We start from the raw sequence: 20887 nt of genomic DNA, 5'->3' as shown, positions 1-20887 counted from the left end.
GAAAATACTAATAATAAAGAAAAACCCTTGAATGAGTAGGTGTTCTAAAACTTTTGACCGGTAGTGTACATGTAACTGCCAAAATAAAGGACACACCAACATAAAGTGTCTTAAAAGGGTGTTGGCCACCTTGAGCTGCCAGAACAGCTTCAATGAGCCGTGGGATAAATTCTACAAGTTGACCTAAACCATGCCAGGAAAATGCACCCCACACACCATAATATAAACTTTGTGTTCCTCATTTACTCATGTGTTTCGTTTATTTTGGCAGTTACCGGTTGCCTACAGTCGGGAAGGCCGCAATTTGGGCAGCACGCACGCCAAATATACAGCTTGTTGCATTGTGGCCATAGACATATAATCCATAGAAAGGTTTTGGAACCTCTTACCCTGGCAATTGGAATGTTAAACTCATGGGTACACTAGCAATGCCTGCCAGTCCTGATTTGAATGGGAACTGCCATCTATGGATTGTATTTCTATGGCTGTCTTTTGCAAATTTCAAAATACAATTGTGGGAAAAACGTACACTTTGGAAAGCAAATGTCTACAGCTGAAAAGAAAAGACTAATCTGTCCGTAGAACCAATAGAAAAACAAATTCTCAACAACTCCCAATTTTTTGAGAACAGCAGCACTGTTGTTCAAAGTAGCTCACCTTGAGATAGGCTAATGCCACGATGAGCGCGTCGGCCATCACCATGAGTAGGAGCCTTTGGCTTCATCTTTATTATTAGGTGAGTCAATATGACACTGGAAATTGTATTTAATAGCCTACTGTAGCCTGTTATATGAGTTAATGTCTTCTAAATGACGTAGAATTGCATGAGTCTGATGGAATAGTTCCAATGAAAGAAATGTTGACCTTATTCTAAAGGATGTTTATGGTTATGTTCTCTTCCTTTCAGTGGAGGAACCTTTTCTTGTACTGGCAGATCATCATGAAATCCGGAAACTAAGTGTGGATGGATCAAATTACACAATTTTGAAACAGGTAAGAGGAAACCTTATATCTACACAAGTGGTAGTATTTGTTTTAAACTGAACCAAAATATGCATAGGAATCGTAGTATGTCTGTCACTCTGTTTTGGCAAGGTAAGACCAACTCAGGGTAAAATGACAGAAACCAGAAAATCAAGTGAATGCAATTAGATCTGTAACCGTAGCTGGTTTGCATATATTTACCACTGTCAGTCAGATGACCTTGCTACTACTCTGCCGTGTTGCATTTAGTTTCCATTAAACAATTGTACATTTGTGGTCTAAGGCACTGCATCGCAGTGCTAGCTGTGCCTCTAGAGATCCTGGTTCGAGTCCAGGCTCTGTCGCAGCCAGCCGCGACCGAAAGACCCATGGGGCGGCGCACAATTGGCCCAGCGTCGTCCAGGTTAGGGGAGGGTTTGGCGGGCAGGGATATTCTTGTCCCATTGCGCACTAGCGACTCCTGTGGCGGGCCGGGCGCAGTGCACACTGACACGTCGCCAGGTGTACGGTGTTTCCTCCGACACATTGGTATGACTGGCTTCCGGGTTAAGCGGGCATTGTGTCAAGAAGCAGTGCAGCTCGGCTGGGTTGTGACTCGGAGGACGCACACCTCTCCCGAGACCGTACGGGAGATGCAGCGATGGGACAAGACTGTAACTACCAATTGGATACCACGAAATTGGGGAGAAAAATAGGTAGAATAAAATTTCTAATTTTACACATTTAGCAGATGTTCTTATCCAGAGTGACATACAATTAGTGCATTCATCGTAGACCTTTCCTGCAGTCAAATAGTGGCCTCATGGGTTGAATGTTGATATTTTTCATAATTAATAAACATTTTTAAAAAATTGAATCGCCAAAAATTCGGTGTTTCTATGTCAAACGGTTTTGTTATATTTCAGTCTTCTGTGATGCATATAAAGTGTAATATTGGGATGCAAACTCAACATGTAATACATTTCAACTCTATATCTGACATGGTACAGGTGTTTTCTTTTTTCTAAGCCCATAACGATGTGTGTGAGGTGCATACTTTTGTTTAAAAGTAGATATGTTTAAGACTACCAAGAAACACTCTGTGCGACCCTTATTTATCCCACTACAATAAAAGGTTAAAACACTGTACACAGTTGATAATATAACATTTTAAATGTCGGTCCTGCTTTAAATGACATTCAGCTTATAAAGGCTTCATAAAGCCTTCATAAGCACTACATAAATGTGTTACAAAGCATCTATAACCGTATGTCATGCTTTGTAAAGGGTTCATACATGTGGCATAACTGTGTCAAATGTGACATAACCCACTATGTTGAATATGATATAAACATGTGTTTTATAAAGGTCATTTTATTTGTTTATTTGGCAGTTGTGGTTCAGTGCTGTGTTCAGGGTTGGTGCTGGTGTTGTGGCTTGGACTGGGAAAAACTGTGTTGGTACTGGAAGCCGTGCTGGGGCCGAGTCGGAATCTGTAGAGGGGAGAAAGGACAACCTATGGAGCAAGCAGACACACAATAGAGTCCTAGACCCAGAGGTCAAATGTTGCACTTCCCTGTGGTCCACTCGCTCCAGGTGGAGGTCTGTGCTTTAATAAGGGTGACATGTTGTGCTGAAGGATGGCACACGCTCTAAATTGAATTCATGTTAGTCACATTACACCTAATCTCATTCCCATACACTTCCAGCCACATGCGCGGAAGGTCTGGTGGACCAACACATCAAACTTGGTATTCATCAGTTTACATTTTAGTCATTTAGCAGACGCTCTTATCCAGAGCGACTTACAGTTATTATTTTTTTATTTTTAAAAAATTCATACTGGCCCCCCGTGGGAATCGAACCCACAACCCTGGCGTTGCAAACGCCATGCTCTACCAACTGAGCTATATCCCTGCCGGCCATTTCCTCCCATACCCTGGACGACGCTGGGCCAATTGTGCGCCGATTCGAACCAGGACCTCTAGTGGCACAGCTAGCACTGCGATGCAGTGCCTTAGACCACTGCGCCACTCGGGAGACGGTTAGTTAGGGTTAGGTTTCAAATCTAATTTTAAGAAGAGAAAATGTTGGAAATGAAAGGGTTTAGTCAAATTATGACTTTGTGGCTGTGTTAACTAGTGTCGACCAGGGGGAACGATGACAAATACTTTACTCAGTAAGGTCACTCCCATAGAATTCTATGGTCACTCCCACTAAGGACAACTTTGAATGGTTGGCGACGACATTACACCAAGAAACACTTACCTTGATGAATGCCCCCAACATAAGGAAATTGAAAGTGGTGTTCTTCTGGAACCAAGTCAACCATGTTCCTCAGTACACAAACACGCACACAACAATATAACGAGGGAATGGGAACAGAAGAGGAATGAATACCTGGTGCGGTAGTCTCAGGTTCGACTACTCCTAGTCTTGGCTCTGACAGACACACACAAACACAAGCTTTGCAGGTCCATCAAACTCATTTAAATACTTTTTTTTTTTACCTTTATTTAACCAGGTAAGCCAGTTGAGAATAAGTTCTCATTTACAACTGCGACCTGGCCAAGATAAAGCAAAGCAGTGCGATAAAAACAACAACACAGAGTTACATATGGGGTAAACAAAACATAAAGTCAAAAATAAAAAAAACAGAAAATATATATACAGTGTGTGCGAATGGAGTAAGTTATGGAGGTAAGGCAATAAATAGGCCATAGTGCAAAATAGGGGGGGGGTGGCATGGGCAAGTTGCAGCGGAGGGTGCAGAGCCGGTGGCCGGGGTAGTGGTACCCAGGTGGAAAGCATGGCCAGCCGTAGCAAAATGCTTGTTGAAATTCTCAATTATTGTAGATTTATCGGTGGTGACAGTGTTTCCTAGCCTCAGTGCAGTGGGCAGTTTGGAGGAGGTGCTCTTATTTTCCATGGAATTTAGTGTCCCAAAACTTTTTGGAGTTAGTGCTACAGGATGCAAATTTCTGTTTGAAAAAGCTAGCCTTTGCTTTCCTAACTGATTGTGTATATTGGTTCCTGACTTCCCTGAAAAGTTGCATATCACGGGGGCTGTTCGATGCTAATGCAGTGCGCCACAGGATGTTTTTGTGCTGGTCAAGGGAAGTCAAGTCTGAAGAGAACAAGGGGCTATATCTGTTCTTAGTTCTGAATTTTTTTGAATGGGGCATGCTTATTTAAGATTGAGAGGAAAGCACTTTTAAAGAACAACCAGGCATCCTCTACTGACGGAATGAGGTCAATATCCATCCAGGATACCCGGGCCAGGTCAATTAAAAAGGCCTGCTCGCTAAAGTGTTTTAGGGAGCTTTTGAAATTGATGAGGGGTGGTCGTTTGACCGCGGACCCATTACGGACGCAGGCAATAAGGCAGTGATCGCTGAGATCCTGGTTGAAGACAGCGGAGGTGTATTTAGAGGGTAAATTTGTCAGGATGATATCTATGAGGGTGCCCATGTTTACAGATTTAGGGTTGTACCAGGTAGGTTTGTTGATAATTTGTGTGAGATTGAGGGCATCTAGTTTAGATTGTAGGTTGGCCGGGGTGTTAAGCATATCCCAGTTTAGGTCACCAAGCAGTACGAACTCTGAGGATAGATGGGGGGCAATCAGTTCACATATGGTGTCCAGGGCACAGCTCGGGGCTGAGTGGGGTCTGTAGCAAGCGGCAACAGTGAGAGACTTATTTCTGGAAAGGTGGATTTTTAGAAGTAGAAGTTCAAACTGTTTGGGCACAGACCTGGATCGTACGATAGAGCTCTGCAGGCTATCTCTACAGTAGATTGCAACCCCACCCCCTTTGGCAGTTGTATCGATAAGGAAAATGTTGTAGTTGGGGATGGACATTTCTGATTTTTTTGTGTTTTTCCCTAAGCCAGGATTCAGACACTGGTAGGACATCAGGGTTGGCGGAGTGTGCTAACGCAGTGAATAACTCAAACTTAGGGAGGAGGCTTCGGATGTTAACGTGCAAGAAACCAATGCTTTTACGGTTACAGAAGTAAACAAATGATAACGCCTGGGGAGTAGAAGTGATACTGGGGGCTACAGGGCCTGGCTTAACCTCTACATCACCAGAGGAACAGAGGAGGAGTATAATAAGGATACGGCTAAAGGCTTTAAGTACTGGTCTTCTAGTGTGTTGGGTACAGAGAAAAAAAGGGGCAGGTTTCAGGGCGTTGTAGAATAGATTCAGGGCATTATGTACAGAAAAGGATATGGACGGATATGAGTACAGTGGAGGTAAACCTAAGCGTTGGGTAACGATGAAAGAGAGAGCATCACTGGAGGCACCGATTGAGTCGGTCTCCGCGTGTATGGGGGGTGGGACAAAGGAGCTATCTATGGCAGGTTGAGCTGGGCTGGGGGATCTACAGTGAAATAGTACAATAAGAAATAACCGAAACAGCAATAAGCAAGGCATATTGACATGGGAGAGAGGCATAAAGCAATTACAGGTGTTATTCGAGAGAGCTAAGACAACAGCTGGTAATGGCGACAAAGTGTGGGCTGAGGCTAAACATAAACAGGATGCGGTACCGTATAAAGGAACAGTCCAGCAGGCATTAGCTGTATAGCTGAGTTATCATAAGGTCCGGTGGACAGCAATAGGAGAGTTCGGAGGTAGTTCGGGGGCTGCTATAGCACTGGAGAGCAAGAGGCCACGGCTAGCATGTGCTAGCGGGCCGGGGCTAGCAGATGGATCTTCGTGGTCGACTTCGTAACGGGAAACCTGTTGTAATCGCATCAGACGATTTCGTCGGCAGACCAGTCGTGTTGGATCGGCGGGGCTCCGTGTCAACACTAGGAGGTCCCGTCCGGTTGACAGAGAGGTAGATAGCCGGGAGAAGGGCCTGGCTCGCGGCTAGCTCGAGGCTGATTAGCCAACAACAACGTCCATTTGATTGCAGCTATCTAGCTACGATGATCCGGTGTTAAAGGTCCAGTGAATCAGGAAACCGATATGTTCTGGGTCGATAACACGCTGTACAGATAGTGCAGACTGGCCGATAATAGTCCAGGCTAGAGCTGGCTGGTAGGTAGTGCAGGCCACGGACAACGGTGAGAAACCTAATGGCAAGTAGCTAGTTAGCTGGCTACTCCCGTCCGGTAGACATAGAGGTAGATAGCCGGGAAATGGGCCTGGCTCGAGGCTAGCTCAAGGCTAACTGGTGCTTGCTTCAGGGGCAGTGGTGATTAGCCAAACAGCAACATCCAATTCGGTTGCGGCTAGCTAGTTGCGATCCAGTGTGTTAATAGCCAGTGATTCAGTTATTCCGGCAGAAAATCAGATGTTCTGGGTGAAAACCGCTAACGGTGGCTAATAGCAAGTAGCTAGTTAGCTGGCTAGCTGGTATCAACTGGAGATTCTAGATAAAAGGTAAGTCAATAATATAATCCGTTACACATTGAGTGAGGCGGGTTGCAGGAAAGTATATTTTGTAGAAGGATGAAAATTGTGATAGGGAAATATGAACACGACCGCACTGCTATGCCATCTTGGATTAGATTCCCTACCCTACAGTAACCTGTGGATCATGATCTGCAAAAAAAAATCTGCAGAACATTAATAACATGTTTATTGACACTTTATGTAGTGTCGTGTAATACTTTGTTTGAAGTGAGATGCCAACTTAGCTAGAAATTGCTGTTAAGTCACTGAAATTATTTGAAATAACGATTGAGGTAGCTATCTAATATTGCTCAACACTTAACTACTAAAACAAATTGAAATTACAATAAATAAAGGTTAACTTAATAGTTATTTTTTCTGTCCAGTGGCACCACAAGTGGGCATTTGATTTGCGAACTCATCACAGCGCCTATTGTGCTACAGAAACAAATACTTTTCTGAATTAAAGGGCAACTAGACTCAAAAATCTAAGTTTCTTCGTTTTTTTCCAGACCTCAAAAGTCGTCCCCTGATGTGGTTTAAGCATTGTTGTGAACACAGAAAATCCAATGTAGTTGTTTTTCTATTTAAAAAGTATGACAAAACTGGGGGAAAAACAGAAGTGTCACGGTTCCCTCAGACAGAACCCAGAAGCAGACCAGGACAAGGAGAGTTGAACGAAGGTGAGGGTTTATTACAGATTCAAAAAAGGTGCAGAATAATCCAGGGACAGAGCGGGCGGCGTGGATGAGTTGTTGAGGGTGCAGTTGTTGGTCCAGTGATGGCTCGGCAGCCGCCGACCATCAGGCAGAGGTAGGGTGAAGGTTCCGGACGAGTGACTGCAGATGGGACAAAAACGGAGGTAAGTAAACCAAAAACCAACAAGGTACAAAACAACAAAACTAACGCTAGACGCTCTAGGACTGATACTCTGACAAAACCTACTGTTCATGGCTAACGATCCGGCAGGAACTGGATGTTCGGCCAGAGCCTAAGAAGGGTGATGATCAGGACCAGGTGTGCAGATTGCTGATGGGATGCAGGTGCGGAAAACAAGAGCGCTCCCCGGAGCGTTCCCGAACCCTCGGGAAACTGGAGATTACGAACCGGAAAAACTAGTCACCAGACAGGACCCGACTCAGACAGCCGGGATCGTTACAGTACCCCCCTCCAACGACGCCACCGGGCGGACTCCCGGAGCGCCAGGATGGAGGCGGTAGAAGTCACTGATGAGGTCCGCATCTAGGACCTGTCGCCGCGGAATCCAACTCCTCTCCTCAGGGCCATACCCCTCCCAGTCCACGAGATACTGGAAACCCCGGCCCCGCCGTCTGGAATCCATGATGCGACGCACCGTGTAGGCAGGACCACCTCCGATCATCCGAGGAGGAGGAGGAGGAGGCGGAGGAGGCAACAGAGGACTGAGGAAGACAGGCTTGAGGCAGGAGACATGAAAGGTGGGATGGACTCTGAGCGTCCTCGGTAGTTTGAGTCGAACTGCCACTGGATTGATCACCTTCTCCACCACAAACGGACCAATGAACTTCGGTAACAACTTCCTAGACTCAGTCCGTAACGGAAGATCCCGTGTGGCCAACCAAACCCTATCTCCGATGGTATAGGTGGGAGCGGGGATCCGGCGACGATTCGCCTGGAGCTGATACCGGTCCGAAACTCTAAGGAGTGCCTTTCTGGCCCGATGCCAGGTCCGGTGGCAACGACGAATATGGGCCTGAACAGAAGGCACTGAGAGCTCCTTCTCCTGAGAAGGAAACAGGGGAGGTTGGTAGCCATACAGGCACTGGAAGGGAGACATCCCAGTGGCAGATGTAGGAAGAGTATTGTGGGCATACTCAACCCAAGGCAACTGAGAGACCCAGGAGGTGGGGTTGGAAGAGACCAGACAGCGTAGCGTGGATTCCATCTTCTGGTTGGCTCTCTCCGCCTGACCATTGGATTGGGGGTGAAAACCAGATGTGAGACTGACTGTAGCTCCAATGGCCAAACAGAAGGACTTCCAGACAGCAGAGGTAAACTGAGGGCCACGGTCGGAAACGATATCACTGGGCAAACCGTGGACCCTGAAAACCTCCCTAACCAGGATCTCGGACGTCTCCGAGGCAGAGGGAAGCTTGGCAATTGGCACAAAGTGGGCGAACTTGCTGAATCTGTCCACGATAGTCAGAACGACCGTGTTCCCCTCAGAAGCGGGCAACCCAGTGACGAAGTCCAGGGCCAGATGCGACCATGGTCGCCGGGGAATAGGAAGGGGGTGAAGTAGTCCAGAGCTGGGCCGATTGGTACTCTTATTCTGCGCACACACTGGACAGGCAGCAACAAACCCCCGAGTATCCTCGGCCATGGCAGGCCACCAAAAACGTCTGCGAAGAAACGCCATTGTCCGAGCCACGCCAGGGTGACAAGCCATCTTGCTGGCGTGGGACCATTTGAGGACAGCCGGGCGAACCGACTCAGGCACAAACAACCGACCGGGTGGACCGTTACCGGGACCGGGCTGAGTCCGAAGGGCCGCCAGCACCTCCTCCTCAATCTTCCACATAACTGCTCCCACGACGCAGTTCCGGGGGAGAATTGTCTCGGTCTTGGACCCACTCTCCTCCGTCTTGAGAACATCCGGGACAAGGCGTCCGCCTTGCCGTTCTTAGATCCAGGTCGGAACGTCAGGGAAAACTTGAATCGTCCGAAAAACAACGCCCACCTGGCCTGACGGGAGTTGAGACGTTTAGCCGATTGCACGTAAGCAAGATTCTTGTGGTCAGTCCAGACAATAAACGGTTGCTCCGCCCCCTCCAACCAGTGGCGCCACTCCTCCAAGGCAAGTTTCACCGCGAGAAGCTCCCGGTTACCCACATCGTAATTCCTCTCCGCAGGCGAAAGGCGACGAGAGTAGTAGGCGCAGGGATGGAGTTTACTGTCCGTGGAGCATCGCTGCGACAGGATGGCGCCAACTCCCACATCAGACGCGTCCACTTCAACGACGAACTGACGGGCCGTGTCCGGTTGAGAGAGAATCGGTGCGTTGGTGAATCGCCTCTTCAAATCCAGAAACGCACGATCCGCCTCCGGATTCCACTTGAAGGTCCTGATACTGGAAGTCAAGGCAGTTAATGGAGCGGCCACACGGCTGTAATCCCGGATGAATCTGCGGTAGAAATTCGCAAACCCCAAAAATCTCTGGAGCTGCAATCTCGTACCGGGCTGGGCCCATTCCAGAACCGCTCTAACCTTCTCCTGGTCCATCCTAATCTCTCCCCTGGAGATGATGTACCCGAGAAAGGATGTCGTGTGGGCGTGAAACTCGCACTTCTCGGCCTTCACGAACAGGCGATTCTCCAACAATCGCTGCAGAACCTGCCGGACATGCTGGACGTGGTCGGAAGGTTCCTTCGAGAAGATCAGAATGTCATCCAGGTAAACAAACACAAAGAGACCGATCATATCTCTCAGGACGTCGTTTCACCATACTCTGGAATACCGCTGGAGCATTGGTCAGTCCAAACGGCATCACCTGATACTCGAGTGACCCATCGGTGTATTGAAACCCGTCAACCACTCGTCCCCCTCTCTGATCCGGGACCAGGTGATACGCATTGCGTAGGTCTAGCTTGGTGAACACCGTAGCACCCTGTAAGGAGTCGAAGGCAGAACTCATCAAGGGCAGGGGATACTTGTTCTTGACCGTGATGTCATTCAACCCCCGATAATCAATACACGGTCGAAGAGAGCCATCCTTCTTACCCACAAAGAAGAATCCTGCCCCAGGGGTGATGACGAGGGACGAACGAGACCAGCAGCTAGGGACTCCTTGATGTAGGTCTCCAACGCCTCACGTTCAGGTCGGGAGAGATACTGTATAACCTTCCCTTGGGGTAGACAGCTCCAGGGACCAGGTTGATGGCACAATCATATGGTCGGTGGGGAGGAAGTGACAGAGCCTTCTGCTTACTGAAAACTTCCCCCAAATCGTGATATGTCTCGGGAACCAGGGACAAATCTGGGGGTTTAGCCTCAATCACCTGACTGGGAACCGAATGGGGGCAGGCAGTCTTGAGACAGTTAGCATGACAATCAAGGCTCCAACTCGTTACCTTGCCCGTCACCCAATCGAACGTGGGATTGTGTTCCTTCAGCCAGGGGTATCCAAGGACCAGAGGAACATGGGAAGACGGCAGAATGAAGAATGAAATCATCTCAGAATGATTCCCCGACAACCGCATCTTAACCGGTTCAGTCCTCATCGTGATACGTGCCAGACTACTGCCGTTCAGAGTGGTCGCCTCAATGGCTTCCGGCAATTGCTCCTTGGAAAGCCCCAGCTGTTCCACCAACTCGGCATCAAGAAAGCTTCCATCGGCACCTGAATCGAGTAAAAGCGTTAAGCGCTAAGCTCTGATTCCTGTTCACAAGGGTAGCCGGGAAACGGGGTCTGACAGAGGTACTGAGAGGTTGAAACTGGCTCGCTAACAGTCCTCCCAACTTTAGCGAGCCGGGCAGTTTGACGACCGCCGGGAACAAGTGGAGATGTAATGTCCCGGCGACCACAGTAGAGGCAGCAGTTGGTCTTACGTCTATGTTGACGCTCCTCCTTGGTTAACCCGTGCCGCCCCACTTGCATGGGTTCAGAATCGGGAGAGAGGTCCTCTCCACTAATCCTTTGTGGTGGGAGAATGATCGACGTGTTCTGGTCCACCACCCGACCCGACTGGGAACTGAGAAGCTGATCGATTGGACGGACCCCATTGCTTCTCCCTCCTTCGCTCTCGGACTCGATTATCCACCCGAATAGACAAGGCTACCAAGCTGTCCAGGTCACTAGGCTCCGGATAAGAGATCAACTCATCCCTTGAGCTGCTCCGACAGACCCTGGTAAAAGGCCGCTTGCAAAGACTCCTCGTTCCACCCACTCTCCACAGCCAACGTCTTGAACTCGATCACGAAGTCGGCCACGCTACGAGTTCCTTGGTGAAGAGAAAACAGGCGCCTAGCTGCGTCCCTCCCTCGGACGGAATGGTCGAAGAGCTTCCTCATCTCGGCCGTGAACCCCTGGTATGAAGCCATGCAGGGATCCTGTCGTTCCCAAACGGCTGAAGCCCACTCCAGCGCTCGACCACGCAGCAACTCAATCACAAAGGCTATCCTAGCCTTGTCTGTGGCATAAGAGTAGGGCTGTAGATCGAACACTAATCCACACTGCATAAGGAAGGAACGGCATCTTCCCAGCTCCCCCTCATATTTATCCGCGTCGGAACCTTGGGCTCACGGAGGGACACAACTTCAGAAGCGGCAGGCGAGATGGGTGAAACCGGTAGTGGGTCCTCCACCGGACACTGGCGTTGGTTCTGGACCTCCGTCAGACCGGAAGAAAGGTTCGAACTGACAACGCGATCTCCTGTAGTACCGTGCTATGATGGCCCAACATCTTCTCCTGCTGGGTAATGGCATGGCGAACAGAGTCCAGGTCCGCTGGGTTCATTACTGGCCGGATCGTTCTGTCACGGTTCCCTCAGACAGAACCCAGAAGCAGACCAGGACAAGGAGAGTTGAACGAAGGTGAGGGTTTATTACAGATTCAAAAAAGGTGCAGAATAATCCAGGGACAGAGCGGGCGGCGTGGATGAGTTGTTGAGGGTGCAGTTGTTGGTCCAGTGATGGCTCGGCAGCCGCCCGACCATCAGGCAGAGGTAGGGGTGAAGGTTCCGGACGAGTGACTGCAGATGGGACAAAAACGGAGGTAAGTAAACCAAAAACCCAACAAGGTACAAAACAACAAAACTAACGCTAGACGCTCTAGGACTGATACTCTGACAAAACCTACTGTTCATGGCTAACGATCCGGCAGGAACTGGATGTTCGGCCAGAGCCTAAGAAGGGTGATGATCAGGACCAGGTGTGCAGATTGCTGATGGGATGCAGGTGCGGAAAACAAGAGCGCTCCCCGGAGCGTTCCCGAACCCTCGGGAAACTGGAGATTACGAACCGGAAAAACTAGTCACCAGACAGGACCCGACTCAGACAGCCGGGATCGTTACAAGAAGAAAATTGGGGAAATCCGAAACCTGGAAAAAGAAAACCAAGAAAACTGAGTGAAAGAAGTTGGGCCATCCTAGAAATGTTGGGCCATCCTAGAAAGGGTTGGGTGTGTGGGCCATCCTAGAAAGGGTCGGGAGTGTGGGCCCCTTGTTATTACAGACACGTCACTATAATATATACAATTTAGCAGATGCTTTTATCCAAAGCGACTTAGTCATGCGTGCATACATTTTTACGTATGGGTGGTCCCGGGAATACAACCCACTACCCTGGTGTTGCAATGCTCTACCAAGATGCATGACAAGGTTATAAATGCTTTGTGAAGCCTCAATTTAATATGATTTATAAAGCCTTTATTAAGAGGTGCTTATGCCACCCTTTATAAAACACAGATTTATGTAATATTTGACATAGTGGGTAATGTCACATTTGACATTGGTGGTTATGTCACAACGTTATGCCACATTTATGAACCCTTTATAGAGCATGACATATGGATGATTTGTGACACATTTATGTAGTGTTTATGAAGGCTTTATGAAGCCTTTATAAGCTGCACGTAATTTTAAACGGGACCGAAATGTCTATCTTTTTTAAACCTTTGTGAGTGCAATGTTTACTGTGAATTTCTTATATTTTTTAAAATCTTTTTTAATCTTTTTTTTCTCACTTTTGTTTATTGTTTATTTCACTTGCTTTGCAAATGTAAACACATGTTTCCCATCCCAATAAAGCCCCTTTGAAGGAGAGAATCATCTCTAATGAGTCAAACAGGGTCATGAAATGGAACAGCCAGCACTGTGAAACCTTAATGGTGCAACACTTAAGATCCGTATAGTGACGTGTCTGTAATAACAAGGGGCCCACATTCCCGACCCTTTAGAAAACACCCTCAGGTAGCGCTATTAACACTGTCTGCCTCCAACGTGAGTCATTATGTAAATCAGTTACATTTAGTGTCTTCATTGGACAAAGTACTGACAACTTTTCGTATATCATTGCCTAAGCTAATTGATACATGTACGGTTCTTGTTTGTATTTGTAATTTGTTATCTTTATATATTAATTTGTAAGTGCTCCAGGTTACTTAAATACAGGTATAACTATTTGGAGAGATGTTTATATTTTAGATTTTAGTCATTTAGCAGACACTCTTATCCAGAGCGACCTACAGTTAGTGAGTGTATACATTTTCATACTGCCCCCCCGTGGGAAACGAACCCACAACCCTGGCATTGCAAGCGCCATGCTCTACTAACTGAGCTACATCAGAAGCATTTTTAGCTGAGCTATAATAGGCCTAGGTAGCCTTGCCTGCCCTTGTTATGAAGAGATGAGAGTTGGGACGTTGTGTCAGAACAGCCACAGCGGCTTACTTCTTACAGAGAGAGCTCTATAATATATAATAATAATAATATGCCATTTAGCAGACGCTTTTATCCAAAGCGACTTACAGTCATGTGTGCATACATTTTTACGTATGGGTGGTCCCAGGGATCGAACCCACTACCCTGGCGTTAAAAGCGCCATGCTCTACCAATTGAGCTACAGAGGACACAGCTCTATATTATATACCCTGTCTACCATCTACCTTCAGGCATTACATTACATCCCTCTGTCATTCTCCAACTTGTCAACCTTCCAATTTCAATGTGATTATTCACCTACCCTCCCTGTGGGGGAGTCGACCTGCCATGTTGATTGGCAGAGGGAAATAGTCTTACCCAGGTCCCTCTGGAGAGCCTATTTCAATCACGGTTAGGCCTCATCACAACTGTCATGTTATCACATGTTCATTATATGAATCACACACTCTGAGAATGGAGTTTAAGCTTGGGGAATTCTATAGGGGCCTATTGAGAACCATCTCCTCCTCTACTGACTGTTCTGTTAAGTGGCCTGGCTGTCCTCAGCAGCAATCATTCACTTTAATCACCATGTTAGCTTTAATGGTAGCTAAAGTGGGGGATCTGCATAATATATGCATATTATGGCTGTCTCTACTAAGTGGCCCCGCTGCATTGCTATCTGGCTAATACTCCACTGACCTCGTGTCAGTGTATCACACCATCACATGTTCAATGTAGGTCATACCACTAATGATTTTATGTAAATCTAGGATGACCTAATCAGTGTTGTCGTGATGTGACTTACTTTAATGTATGACTGTTATTTATCGAATCACCTAACTATGTTTAATTGACACTTGATTAAATGAATCATATAACAATTAACTCATTAGGAATTTGGGGCACCACGGAAGAAGTTGTTAAACGAGTTACCATCTCCCGAATTAAACTTTTAGAAGATATATACAGTGGGGAGAACAAGTATTTGATACACTGCCGATTTTGCAGGTTTTCCTACTTACAAAGCATGTAGAGGTCTGTAATTTTTATCATAGGTACACTTCAACTTTGAGAGACGGAATCAAAAACAAAAATCCAGAAAATCACATTGTATGATTTTTAAGTAATTAATTTGCATTTTATTGCATGACATAAGTATTTGATACATTAGAAAAGCAGAACTTAATATTTGGTACAGAAACCTTTGTTTGCAATTACAGAGATCATACGTTTCCTGTAGGTCTTGACCAGGTTTGCACACACTGCAGCAGGGATTTTGGCCCACTCCTCCATACAGACCTTCTCCAGATCCTTCAGGTTTCGGGGGCTGTCGCTGGGCAATACGGACTTTCAGCTCCCCTCCAAAGATTTTCTATGGGGTTCAGGTCTGGAGACTGGCTATGCCACTCCAGGACCTTGAGATGCTTCTTACGGAGCAACTCCTTAGTTGCCCTGGCTGTCTGTTTTGGGTCGTTGTCATGCTGGAAGACCCAGCCACGACCCATCTTCAATGCTCTTACTGAGGGAAGGAGGTTGTTGGCCAAGATCTCGCGATACATGGCCCCATCCATCCTCCCCTCAATACGGTGCAGTCGTCCTGTCCCCTTTGCAGAAAAGCATCCCCAAAGAATGATGTTTCCACCTCCATGCTTCACGATTGGGATGGTGTTCTTGGGATTGTACTCATCCTTCTTCTTCCTCCAAACACGGCGAGTGGAGTTTAGACCAAAAAACTATATTTTTGTCTCATCAGACCACATGACCTTCTCCCATTCCTCCTCTGGATCATCCAGATGGTCATTGGTAAACTTCAGACGGGCCTGGACATGCGCTGGCTTGAGCAGGGGGACCTTGCGTGCGCTGCAGGATTTTAATCCATAACGGCGTAGTGTGTTACTAATGGTTTTCTTTGAGACTGTGGTCCCAGCTCTCTTCAGGTCATTGACCAGGTCCTGCCGTGTAGTTCTGGGCTGATCCCTCACCTTTCTCATGATCATTGATGCCCCAATAGGTGAGATCTTGCATGGAGCCCCAGACCGAGGGTGATTGACCGTCATCTTGAACTTCTTTCATTTTCTAATAATTGCGCCAACAGTTGTTGCCTTCTCACCAAGCTGCTTGCCTATTGTCCTGTAGCCCATCCCAGCCTTGTGCAGGTCTACAATTTTATCCCTGATGTCCTTACACAGCTCTCTGGTCTTGGCCATTGTGGAGAGGTTGGAGTCTGTTTGATTGAGTGTGTGGACAAGTGTATTTTATACAGGTAACAAGTTCAAACAGGTGCAGTTAATACAGGTAATGAGTGGAGAACAGGAGGGCTTCTTAAAGAAAAACTAACAGGTCTGTGAGAGACGGAATTCTTACTGGTTGGTAGGTGATCAAATACTTATGTCATGCAATAAAATGCAAATTAATTACCTAAAATCATACAATGTGATTTTCTGGATTTTTTGTTTTAGATTCTGTCTCTCACAGTTGAAGTGTACCTATGATAAAAATTACAGACCTCTACATGCTTTGTAAGTAGGAAAACCTGCAAAATCGGCAGTGTATCAAATACTTGTTCTCCCCACTGTATGTTATATATGGTAAGTCACTTATTAAATAATTACCTCTGATCAGTCTCATTTTGAACAGCGCATAATCCTTGAACCTGCAAGAACCCTAACCTTATTGATGAATCAGCAATTCACAAATTGGCTTAATTATTTATTTACTAACTAACTAAATAGTAACACAATACAAACACACACACACACACATAGGTTATTGATTACTAACGTAATACAATGAAAACAGGTCCCTAGTGGACTGGACTAACAATAGGATGAATGCTTGGGTAGAAGGAGGGTCAGAATGGAAGGGAGAGACAGAGATTTAAACTATCAGGGTTACTTTGGAAACTACGCTCACGGAAATACAAATGCTTAAAACCCCACTAAATGCTCATTCGGATTAGAAATGCAACATGCATTTACGTGTAGCTGTCCTCGATAGTTGAGTTGATGATGTAGGACTCTGGTTTGCCCACCAGAGATCCCAATGTCCTTGGTAGAGTTTCTGGTCGTAGTAGTGGTTAGAATGGATACTTCAGATGTACCAATGGTTGTCGGAGAGGGATTGTCCTTCCCAACTAGTGTCTTTAGTGAACGTTCTCTAGATGACTATACATGCCAGCTGCAGACTGAAATGATGAGGTCTAGTGCATTACCTTCTTCTTCACCTCATGTAGAGGTTGAGAGTTTCAGAGTTTCTCCATTTCAGATGTGTGGACTAACGTCTCACGTTTTCTGGTCTTTCTGGTCTAACCATTTTTGTAACGTGTAGCTTCAGCTTCACATTTCTTGGTCTTGTAGAAATTCAACCATTTGCAACATCCGGCTTATACCGTAGTATGCTTGGTCTTCCTTTGGTAATGGAGTTGTAGTTGTAAACCATTTTGTAAGTTTAGCTCACGCTTCACGTCTGCTGGTCTTGTAGAGTGTCAACCATTTTATGCCGTGGACTTCCTGGTCTGAGGTGAATTTCGTCACAAGGCTTTTTATGCACTCGGGGTAAAATAGGTGTTCCATCATGTTTGTGCTCATCTGGGCGTGGCCACTGACTGGGAACAAATCAATATGGAAAACAATAATCTCATCTAGAATGATAAATCACATTGTTAACTTCACAAAATTATTATTATACTTAATCACCCCCCCCATATTAACGAATTTGACATGATTGTTCTTTAAGTTCCCACCAACCATTGCCCACATTCTTTTAAGTAGGAATATTGTTACGTTATCGACTTTTGGATGTTGGAGTCTTGGCAGGAAGACTTCCTTTGTCTCACAGGGAAATTCCCTCTCCCAATACTGCATGGCACGGAAAATAAAGTTTCTGCAAGGAATTGCAAGGTTATAAAACTGGTCCCCAGAAAAGGGCGTGTTCAAACTGTCAAGGCTGAGGTGTATGATGTGTGGAAGTCAGGCGCAGGACACCGAAGCTTAGTCCAACAAAGTTTACTGTGAAAAACCACCAGGCAAGGATACAGTAAACGGCCTAAAAAAAACAGAGGCGAGCAATACGCAAACTATGCGTAAAACAAATAAACAAAGAAACAGATACAAAAACACGCAGCACTACGGACAGGCGAAAAACAACACACAATCTAACCAATGCAAAACAGGGAACTTATAGGACACGTAATCAGACACAAACGGACACAGGTGTAAAAGACAGACCAAAGCAATCACACCAAGAAACATTCAACGGTGGCAGCTAGTACTCCGGGGACGGCGAACGCCGAAGCCTGACCGAACTAGGAGGAGGAGCAGTCTCGGCAGAATCCGTGACAGTACCCCCCTTGACGCGGCTCCAGCCGTGCGCCGACCCCGGCCTCGGGAGCGGCCAGGAGGACGCGGACCCGGGCGCGTGGGATGCCCACGGTGGAACTCAGTCAGGAGGGACGGATCTAGGATGTCCCTCCTAGGCATCCGGCACCGTTCCTCCGGACCGTACCCCTCCCACTCCACGAGATACTGGAGACCACTCATCCGGCGCCTCGAGTCCAAGATGGTCCGGACCCTGTCGCGGGGCCCCCTCGATGTCCAAAGGGGGCGGAGGGGTCTCTCCTATCTCATCTTCTTGGAGTGGGCCAGCTACCACCGGCCTGAGAAGAGACACATGGAACGAGGGGTTAATATTATTGTACTCAATAGGCAGTTGTAACCTGTAACACACCTCGTTCAATCTTCTCAGGACTTTAAAGGGCCCCACAAACCGCCGACCCAGCTTCCGACAGGGCAGGCGGAGGGGCAGGTTTCGAATCGAGAGCCAGACTCGATCTCCCGGTTGCTTACACCGGTCCCTCACTGCGGTGGCGATCGGCGCTCGCCTTTTGTTGACGGATGGCCCGCTGCAGATGGACATGGGCAGCGTCCCACGTCTCCTCCGAGCGCCGAATCCACTCGTCCACCGCAGGGGCCTCGATCTGGCTCTCGTGCCATGGTGCCAGGACCGGCTGATACCCTAAAACACACTGGAAAGGTGTTAAATTGGTGGAGGAGTGGCGGAGAGAGTTCTGGGCCATCTCTGCCCAGGGGATATACCTAGACCACTCCTCCGGCCGGTCCCGGCAATAGGACCTCAGAAACCTACCCACATCCTGGTTGACTCGTTCAACCTGCCCATTGCTCTCTGGGTGGTACCCCGAGGTAAGGCTTACCGAGACCCCCAAGCGTTCCATGAACGCCCCCCAAACTCTGGAGGTGAACTGGGGACCTTGGTCAGACACAATATCCTCGGGGACCCCATAGTGCCGGAACACGTGGGTAAATAGGGCCTCAGCGGTCTGTAGGGCAGTAGGGAGACCCGGCATTGGGAGGAGACGACAGGCCTTGGAAAACCGATCCACAACGACCAAAATGGTGGTATTCCCCTGGGAGGGGGGTAGGTCGGTCACAAAATCAACCGAGAGGTGGGACCATGGTCGTTGTGGAACGGGCAGGGGATGTAACTTACCCCTGGGCAAATGTCTAGGCGCCTTACACTGGGCGCACACCGAGCAGGAGGAGACATAAACCCTCACATCCCTAGCTAACGTTGGCCACCAGTATTTCACGCTAAGGCAGTGCACTGTCCGGCCAATACCTGGATGTCCAGAGGAGGGTGATGTATGAGCCCAATAAATCAGACGATCACGAACCTCGAGCGGAACGTACGTACGCCCCACAGGACACTCGGGGGGAGTAGGGTCGGTACGCAGTGCCCGCTCGATTTCCGCATCGACCTCCCACACCACCGGAGCCACCAGACAAGACTCCGGCAGTATGGAAGTAGGCTCAATGGACCTCTCCTCTGTGTCATACCGCCGGGACAGGGCGTCTGCCTTACCGTTCTGGGACCCTGGGATGTATGTGATCTTAAAAACAAACCGGGTCAGGAACATGTTCCACCTAGCCTGACGAGGGTTCAATCTCCTAGCTGCCCGGATGTACTCCAGGTTACGGTGATCAGTCAGAATGAGGAAAGGGTGTTGAGCCCCCTCAAGCCAATGCCTCCACACCTTTAGGGCCTGGACTACAGCTAACAGCTCCCTGTCCCCAACGTCATAATTACGCTCCGCCGAGCTGAGCTTCTTGGAGTAGAACGCACAGGGGCGGAGCTTAGGTGGCGTGCCGGACCGTTGCGACAGGACTGCCCCAATGCCGGCCTCGGACGCGTCTACCTCTACTTGGAATGGTAAAGAGGGATCCGGATGCGCCAGCACCGGGGCCGAGGTGAACAGGTTCTTCAGTTTGACAAATGCCCTGTCCGCCTCAGCTGACCACTGCAAACGAACCGGACCCCCCTTTAGCAGGGACGTAATGGGAGCTGCAACCTGTCCTTTGCCTAGCCGGCATCTTTGATCCTCAGCCCATGAGGGCAAGTCATGACAGTGTACAATATTAACCCTTTTCATCACATGGAATGTATCTGGCCTTATAACACTACAAATGCATTTGAGGCTTACCATCTCCACCGTTTTCATATAATTAGGCCTACAATAGGCATTATTAGACCTGAAGATGGGCCTACATACAATAGGCCTACTCTAGACCTCAGTCTTTTCCCTCTTTTGTATTATACCATGTAAGCGATTGAGTCTATCTATGTGCAGTTCTTCCTACCAGAGAGCTGCTGGTTGGCCTTAAGAGCTGTGCTGCTCTGAGAGAGAGGAAAGAGAGTGATCTCACAGAGAGGTCCCTGAGGACTCTTTGGCGCAGGCTGTCTTTGAGGGTGTTGATGATCTGATGAAGATGTCTGGTACAGCCTGTCAAGATTCTCTGACACCTTATCCTGGCACCCGCTGTGCAGCCCAGTAGGGGAGGTGTGATTTGTTTAGGGAGCCGTTCCTATCTGACTGACAGGGGGTCTTCTGAGCATGACAGCAAGAGATGTACCTCACTCTTATTTCTTTGATAGCTAAGGCCCCTCTTGGTGGGGCTTCAGTTTTCATTGGGTTTAAGAATATAGCTGGAGGCAGTCAATCAATATTGTTACTGCATATCCCAGGTGGACACATTAATTTGGCCTAAGTGTGTTTACAGGTCAGTATGTGTGGATTACTTGCATCTGTGAAACACCCAGTTTC

General features: G+C 47.7%; 1 protein-coding gene across 1 annotated transcript in view; it reads left to right on the top strand.

Moving 5' to 3' along the window:
* LOC121554930 (low-density lipoprotein receptor-related protein 1B-like) overlaps window positions 1-20887 on the top strand; it is a 331365-nt gene that overhangs the window by 238037 nt on the left and 72441 nt on the right. The window contains exon 51 of the mRNA XM_041868634.2: window positions 908-993. Within this exon, the coding sequence (XP_041724568.2) occupies window positions 908-993 (86 nt within the window). The remainder of the gene's footprint in view (window positions 1-907; window positions 994-20887) is intronic.

This window comes from Coregonus clupeaformis, chromosome 40 (assembly GCF_020615455.1).
Source record: "Coregonus clupeaformis isolate EN_2021a chromosome 40, ASM2061545v1, whole genome shotgun sequence".
In the NCBI taxonomy this organism is placed as follows: domain Eukaryota; kingdom Metazoa; phylum Chordata; class Actinopteri; order Salmoniformes; family Salmonidae; genus Coregonus; species Coregonus clupeaformis.
This window is presented reverse-complemented; position numbering and strand designations above follow the sequence as displayed.